Source organism: Tupaia chinensis, unplaced genomic scaffold (genome assembly GCF_000334495.1).
Source record: "Tupaia chinensis unplaced genomic scaffold, TupChi_1.0 Scaffold000506_1, whole genome shotgun sequence".
Classification (NCBI taxonomy): Eukaryota; Metazoa; Chordata; class Mammalia; order Scandentia; family Tupaiidae; genus Tupaia; species Tupaia belangeri.
Window position 1 is genome coordinate 282,312 of NW_006160018.1, and position 8,325 is coordinate 290,636.

The window sequence follows — 8,325 nt, forward strand, 5'->3', positions numbered from 1 at the left end:
CTTATTTCTGTCTGTTTTTTGTTTGTTTGTTTGTTTTCCTGGTATAACACTCTCTCATAACTTTTTGAAGAGCTGGTCTGGTTCAATAAATTTCTTTAGGTTTTGTTTCCATGAGAAATATTTTATCTTTTCTTCCCATTTGAAAGATATACTTGCTGGGTATAGTAAACTGTTGGAATTGTTTTTTGCTTAACACTTTTAATATAACTACCCATTCTTTTCTTGTTTGAATTGTTTCTGATGAAAGGTCCATTGTTAGACTGATGGGATAACCTTTGTCAGTAACTTGATGTCTCTCTCATGCCAGTTTTAGTATCTTGTCTTTATGTGATTTTGGCCTTGATGCACCATGGAAAGGATCTTCTTGGGTTGATTCTATTTAGGATCCTTTGTATTTCTTTGGGCCTGGATGTTAGAATGCTTCTCTAGGCTTGAAAAGTTTTCTTCCAGGATTTCATGGAACAGATTATCAATGCCTTTATAAGTTTCTTCACCTTCTGGGATGCCAAATATTATGATGTTTGTATGTTTAAAGGTATCTGGCATTTCTCATATGTTATCCTCATTTGTTTGGTTATTTTTTCTTTTTAATGATTTTAGGTCAGAGGAGAGGCTTTTTTCTTCTTGATCTGAGATTCAGTATTCTGAATGATCTAATTTTTTTGAATACTTTCAAGGGAGGTTTTGTTTCCCGTATTACATCATTCATCATTAACAGTTTTGTTTTTTCTTTTTTATGGTGCATAATTCTTTCTTCAAATTGTTGAAGGACTTCCTCATCTTCTCAAGTTTGTTGTCCATTTTCTCTTGCATTTCATTTAGTTTTGTCACAATGAATATTCTGAATTATTTATCTGACATTTCCACAAGTTCTTTTATACTGTCTGTGGTTGATGAGAAATTGTTCTTTTCCCTTGAAGGAGAGATATTTTCTTGTTTTTTCATATTTCTTGTGCCTCTTCACTGGTTTCTTATCATCTGGTGGATTATACATTTCTTCCTAATTTACTGAAATTAATTATGAGAGTCAAAAGCATGTAGAAGGAGGTGAGCTGTGGTCTCTCTGCAGCTCTGTATCCCTGATGCTTATCCTGTAACCTTCACCAATGTTGCTGGAACTGGGTATTCTAATGACCTCCAGTTTCTTGAGAACAGGTGCAACTGGAGTTGAACTGGAGGTTTCAACTGGGAAAGAAAGTAGGCATTGTGCTCCATGTGCTTCTGAAAACTATGAAGTTTGAAAGCATTGCTGAGTGGGCAAAAGGTAGCTAGAAGTCTAAAGCGGTCTCCTGCCTCCACTGTTCTCACTGACTGCTTCTCTGTGCAGGCTCTATGGCTAATGGTGGAGGGGGGAAGTGGAAGCAGGAGGATCTGGTCACTCAGAACAGCTGGGAGGCAGTGGAATTCCCAAGACAGTCTCTGGCCTCAGTGTTTTCAATGACTGCCACTCTGTAGCAGGGTCTGGGGCAAATGGCGAGGGAAGAGGCAGAAGTAGGAGGATCTAGGCACTTCGAATAGCCGGGAGACAGTGTAGTTCCCAAGGTGATCTCTGGCTTCATTTTTCTCACTGATTGCCATTCTGTGCAGGGTCCAGGGGCACTATTTGAACATCTTAACACTTTAAGTGGTCTGAAGCAAATATAGTAAAGTGTTAAATATGCCTATGTCTATGTTGCTGTTCACTTTAATCCTACATTTTTTCCTACATTACTGAACAATTACTAGCGAAATCATGTCTTTTCTTTTTTAAAATAAAACAAAATGGTGAATGTGAATGCAAGAGGTCTAGTGATCCATGGGTGATATATGAGCTCACTGGGAAGCTCCCATTCAGGGGAATGTAAGGAGGAGCATTGACTGGAGGAGGATGGGGCATGGCCAGCTGGTTCTAAAGACACTTCTATGGTCTCCTTGGGAAAACTTAGTTTTTGTGATTTGTGCTTCTGAGACACTCCCTGGGCAATTTCTGAAGGAGAACAGCCTGCTAGCTAAGTAGTTTCAGGTGAGCATGTCACAAGTGGGTGGAGCAAGTTATGAAGGCTAGTTTCTGCACCTGTATTGATTGTGAACCTTGTGATCCTATCTTCATATTTAAGATTTCTGTGCTAATGATGTTTGCTCGGTTATACTCCAACATACTTATAAAAATTTATTTAAAAACTCTCAGAAAAAAGATCTTTGGAATAAAACCTTCCAAAGCACATTCTAGGACTTTCATGATGAGGGAGGTGGACCCATCTTACAGAGGACTGAGATGAGGATGGGACCTGAAGCATTACCTAAAACAGCTTTAATCCGGATATATTTGAAATAAATGAGATCAAAGGGTACAGTTGTGCACATAAAACATCCCTAGTGACAGCACACCTCAGAATTAAGAACACTGCATATTAAGTTCCCCACAGAAGATGAATTAGGTCCCATAAGGTCATGGAAACACAGGTGGGGACGTTCTAGGCTCCATAATTCCTGGTTCGGACATTTCAGGCGTCATAATTCCTGGCTCAGCAGCTGCACACAGATGCTTGAGGAGGTTGCAGAAGGGCTTCACAGGCTGTGCCTTCAGTCCCGACTCCCAGCCTTTGACCGAGCACCTCCTATGAGACCTGTGCCCAGTGCTGGCAGGGCTGACCGCTGAGCAAATCTGGGGTTATCCTGACAGATCATTGGCCGCGTGGCCAGAATGGGACCATCACCAATACTATCCAGTTCACAGAAACTTGGAGGACATCAGGAACTCTGAAGTTGGGATAACAGGGCAGCAAAAATTGGATAGCCATATGAGTCTCGACCAGCCTTCACACTCCTAGTGGCAGGTCTTCCTAGTGTTGTCAGCTGGAGCCTCCTCAGGAAGCTCCGCTTTCTCTTGGGTCTGCTTCCCAGTGGAGTTGAGAGAAGGCTCTGGAGCTGAGACCTCCTGAGACACCCAGGATGCACCAGAACCTAAAGTGTGGCCTGTAGTCGGCCACCTGACCTAGGGAGTCTAGTACCATCAGGAAGAATGTATAAGGTGAAATAGCAAGGGCTTCGAGCACACATTGAGCACCTACTGTATACGAGCGCCATGAGTTCCTGAGGTTGGATGCAATGGCATTCTTATAGGTCCTTTTTCACTCTGTTTACCATGTTCTGGTTCATATTTCACACTGCACTTGCAAAGTGTCATGTCTCCTCTCCTCCTCTGTGATCTGTGTGTTGACATGAGTGAAATGTAAAACTGCTTCATTTCTTTGTGGTGGCTTCTGACTCAAGGACCCCAAGTGCCCGTCAGGAAGAAAGAACCTGAGATTTGTTCCCTGTCATACTCAGGCTGGGTGCTATTACAGTATATTACAAACAGGGTGGTGGCCTACATGACTGAAGTTTATATGTCCCCATCTGGAGGCAGAAGCCCATGGTAAGTTTCCAGCATGGTCAGATTCTGGTGAGGGCTCCTTTCCTGACTCGAGAAGGCTGCCTTCTCACTGCGTCCTCACAGGCAGAGACAGAGAGCACTCTGATCCCTTCATCTGCTCAAAGGGGCTCGGATCTATCCTGGCCCCCTTCTCATGTCCTCATGTCACCCTAGCTACGTCCCAGGACCTCACCTCCAAATGCCATCACAGGGGCTTAGGGCTTCAGCATGAGCATGCAGGTCTATGAGGTCTCAGCTCTGGAACTGCAGACAGTGTGACCCACACTGCTCCAGGTGGGCTCATGATCCTGGTGACAGGAGGCCGTGGTGCATGAGGGAGGGACTATCCTAGTGTGAGTGTAAGTCTGTGCCTGCCTCAGTTCCACTCATGGTTAGGCCTCGGTGGGAAAGGGATAGTAATGGTGAGTACACCAGACATGACCTGGAGACAGCAAGGTCAGTCCCTAGGATCATGACAGGTTGGGTCCCCTCAGTCAGTTGAATAAGACTCCCCACCTAGAAAGCAGGGAAAGGGCCCTCACCTGCCCCTTCTACAGTCATATCCCAAATGCTCCCACTTTCTGACCCTCCTCTCAGTGCAGCACTCTCTTCTCCCCTGGTTAGGATCCAGATGTGCTGCATCCACTGCTCAGTTTCACATCTCCCCTAGGCTAGGGAGATGCCCTCTCTGAGCCTGGAACCAGGACCGTGGAATCCAGGCCCTTCCACTCCCCCTACACCAGGAAAAGCCCAAGCTGCAAGGAGGGCCCTTCCAGCCTTTCCCTCTGGCCTCTTTCAGGGAAGCAGAAAGAAGTTCCCCCAAGAAAAGTGCCAGGCCCAAGTCCAAGGTCAGAAAATTGGTTAGTAGTCTGAAGGTCAGAGTGTTCCAGAGCACCTAAGTATTGAAAGGTGTTTAAGGGGATCAGAGAACAAGGAATACTCAGGGGAGGCCCCTTAACCAGCGAGGTACACCTACAACACAGATGAGGAAGAAGCTGTGGGGATGTCAGTGTCTGTCACCTCCCAGAAGCAGCGTCAGGGAGCTACTAAATGTGGAAAGTCCTCAGTCCATCACCTAGTCTGCTGGAGTCTGGCTCATGCCAGTCCTGCATCCTCTCTGTCCTTCCTACACTAAGCCATATAGCCAAGAGTGCAGAGGGCAGTGCCCTAAGGGCATTTCCAACAAAGCAGTCTTTATGTATATAGGAGGCCCAACCAGGAAGGACTGCCTTCCCAATCCCCCATCACCACCCTTCAGCCCCCAGACATGCCCACCCACCCCCATGCTCCCCAGTCTAAGGAACAACTGGGCCATCAAGGCTGGGGGCTCCCTTGGTCCCTTTGAGGTGCAGGCTGCAGACAGTGCAACATATAGTCCAGGCCCTCCCCAAAGGCTGGCCCACAGAGGCCCCCACAGCCCTACTGGACCCAATGTTGCTTCTTGCTCTGCCCCAAGGTCAATATATTCCACTGTCTCTTACAGCTGTGAGGGTCCAGTCAGGCCCAGAGCTAGGACTTGCTCCCCAGAGACCCCAAACTCAGGACTCAGTTTCAGCTTCTTACTGCTAGGGATGGGACCTCCAATGACATCTCGCTTCTTTGACTTGGAAGGCAGATGGGTAGCTGAGCTCAGGCCTCTTCTCTGTGCAGATCTGGCCTTGGTTGCTCCCCGGTGCCTGCGACCTCCAGGACGGAGACGGCCCGAGGTGGAGGCGGGGCTCAGAGGTGGCACCCAGGGCAGCAGGCTGTGCAGGGAGGCCATGAAGAAGGCCAGGCTGGGGAGCTGCTCTTCATCCTCGCTGGACCCATCTGCTGGCCAGCGTGTCCCCCTGACAGGCGAGGTGCCTACACTGCCTAAGGCTCCCCTGGTCCCCAGGCAAGGATGAGAAAATCTGTGTCCCTGTTGAGGAGAGGCTGGCCCAGCAGTGCTCAGTGGGTGTTGGCCCCACATGACCTGGGAAGATATCAGTGTCCTTAGGCTACAGAAGGTCAGCATCTCCTTTGTGGTATTCCTCAGAGTCCTGGGCTGCCTTCTGTGGGAGGTGGGTCTCCATGCTGATCCCCTCTCTACATCTTGTATGGCCACAGACTTAAAAGTACTAGACCCTAGTACAGGTGCTCCAGGACCCAGGGCTGCCTCCTCACTCCTGTCCTCCTCCAGGACTAGGGGGTGCTTCTCCACCAGTGGGGAGGAAGGAGAGTGGACATGGCCTTCTCTGTGCCAGATGTTGGAAGAGGAAGTAGTTTAGTTTGGTGACTTTAAAGGAGGCAGGAAGCTGAGCATTCTTGTCACCCTGGTCTACTTTGCTCCTACCTGATTTACCTGGTATCCCTCCCTCCTGATGTACACGATATTCCTCCCTCCTGTCATACCCACTGTCCCTTTTCTGATGTAACCTGGTATCCCTCCCTCCTGATGTACACGATGTTCCTCCCTCCTGTCATACCCAGTGTCCCTTTTCTGATTTCCCAGGTGTCCCCTTTTCCCTGGTCTACCAGGTGTCTTGCCCTCCCTGGTCTACCTGGGCTCCATCCCCCTGTCCACTCTGCTGTCCCGCTCTCCTTTTTCTGCCTGGTGTCCCTCCCTTCCTGTAGTACCTGATCTGGGGTGAGCCCTTCCTCCTGCTCCAGCTCCTCCATTAGGACCAAGAGATCCATCCCTGGTTTTGGGGAGAGTAGTTCTGCAAGGAATTGGGGGTGAAGGATGGCCTCCACCTAGGGTGGAAGGAAGAGAGCTGTCGGGACCTTGGAAAGAGGAGCCTGGGGCCCGGGGACCAGGGGGACAGGCAGAACGCAACCCCATCCCATCCCCTTGCACACTGCCAGGGACTGTAAGTAGTGGAATCCACCTATTATGCACACAAACCCACACAAACACACACACACACACACACACACACACACCACATACAGATACTTACATGAATACACAGAAAAAGAAACACTGATAGATGTACATGTAACATATACATGTCTGTGGCCATACAGAGAATTTCACAGAAATGTAAATCACGCCCAGACACCCACATACACACACACTGACACATATGGAAACTAAAACGACACTACCATCCCCATAACCCTGACCCACAGAGACACATACCACAGACACATATGGTAAATCACACATTGAACAAAGAAACACTTAATATACAGAAACACTTAAGACAAAGGAATGAAAGAAGCCAAGACACTCATAAAAAGACACATACTACATGCACACACCTGTAGAACTTACACATTAACCAAACACACAATCACAGGAACATTTAGACACATACTCACATACACATACAGAACAGCCTAACTAGCAAACAGACTCATTCCCACATACACACACGTAGCAGCCACAGTAGCACATGAATGTGTAACTACATACACATAGACAACCACAGTAGCATATAGACAAACATCAACATACACAAGCATACAGGGCGGGAGAAGAGAAGCACATGGAGAAGGATAGCAAGAGAACAAATAGAGAGGCATGACTTTAGTGGGATTCAAATATGGTTTATTACCTGTTGATGATGACGTGTATAGTATTCTCAACTGGACAGGTCTGAGAAGTATTTCATGTTAGATAAAGCCTTTATACAAGCAAAATGACAAATAGTGATTGAATATTTTAAAAAATTGGAATAATAATAATCTGGAAAACAAATGAAAAGCTATTGGGTGACGATGATGGGGATTTTAATGTGTTTGTACTGACGGGTATGAATGATGGTCCTTCTGGAAAAAGAAATGTACTGCACTGTAAAGTTATATGCGATTCAATGTAATATAAACAAGATTATGATAATAATAAAAAATTTTAAAAATAGATTCATAGAAACAAAGTACACAGACAACCACCGTAACATAAACACAAGCACTGATATACACACATGCCCCCTCGTATATACACATTGACGATCACAGCAGCATATACACATGCATCCACAGACCCACATAGCAACCATAACATATGGAGATGCACCCACATACACGCACACGCTCACTCCCCCAGTCAAGAGCTGAGCAGTACAGCTGAGTTCCTAGGCCTGGGGGACTCCCCAGAATATGCAGACACCAGCACCCAGGACAGCCCACCTTGGTGACAAAGTCCTCCTGGGAGCACAGCTCTTCCATGTAGCTCAGGAGCCCCAGGTCGGGGAATGCCCCATCCTCCTGTCCGGGCTGGACGGCATCCTCTGCCCACTGGCCACCGTGTCCCAGCAGCCCCTTCATGATGTCCACATACTCTTGCATGGCCTCAGGCAGGATGTCCTTTGGCCTCTTGGGGTCTGACCTCTGAGGAGCGCTGGATGGTAACAGGTGGCGGGGCATGGCCTTGGGGCAGGTCTTCCTGGAGACACTGCACCCTAGGAGGAGGGAAAAGGACCAGCATGTGGCAGGGGGCTCCAGCTGCCACTCCCACCACATTGGGACTTGGACAGGATGCAAAGGACAGAAGGTGGGACTGGGCTCTACCCCAGGACCCATGAGGGGTGGACATCTATGTGAGGGGCAGGTGGAAGGGAGTTTGGAGCCATCCCTGGCCCAGATTCTCTCCCCATTGGGCCCCTTCCTGGTCAGGCTGTTTGTTGAGTCTTTGGAGAACAAGAAGAGAGTAGCTGAGACCCATGCCCAGGCCAGTCCTCACTTCATGGCCTTGGGCAGTCAAGATCCCAGTGTGCTCCTTGCTTGCAAGGGCAAATGCCCTCTTTACTGAACAGTAGGGGACATGGGGACAGTGGCCTCCTCAGGCCCTTGGGCCTGTTCCAGGTGACTGTCAGCCTGTGGGTCCAAACCTGGCTTCTGGACAACCTCGGGGATCAGGAGCCCTGGAGGGTCAGGCTCCGGTGGGGCTGCAGAAGACCGGCACTGGGAGCCCTTCAGCCAGTGCAGCTGCTGAATCTTCTCCTCAGCCTCCAACTCCACGGACC

General features: G+C 48.3%; 1 protein-coding gene across 1 annotated transcript in view; it reads right to left on the bottom strand.

Moving 5' to 3' along the window:
- Nucleotides 1-4,871: 4,871 nt before the first annotated feature.
- The window catches only part of LOC114009280 (NUT family member 2G), a 4,407-nt gene continuing 953 nt past the window's right edge, over nt 4,872-8,325 (bottom strand). The window contains exons 2-4 of the mRNA XM_027774985.1: nt 7,490-7,754; nt 5,772-6,109; nt 4,872-5,259 (exon numbers count right to left, since the gene is read on the bottom strand). Of these exons, the coding sequence (XP_027630786.1) occupies nt 4,872-5,259; nt 5,772-6,109; nt 7,490-7,754 (991 nt within the window). The remainder of the gene's footprint in view (nt 5,260-5,771; nt 6,110-7,489; nt 7,755-8,325) is intronic.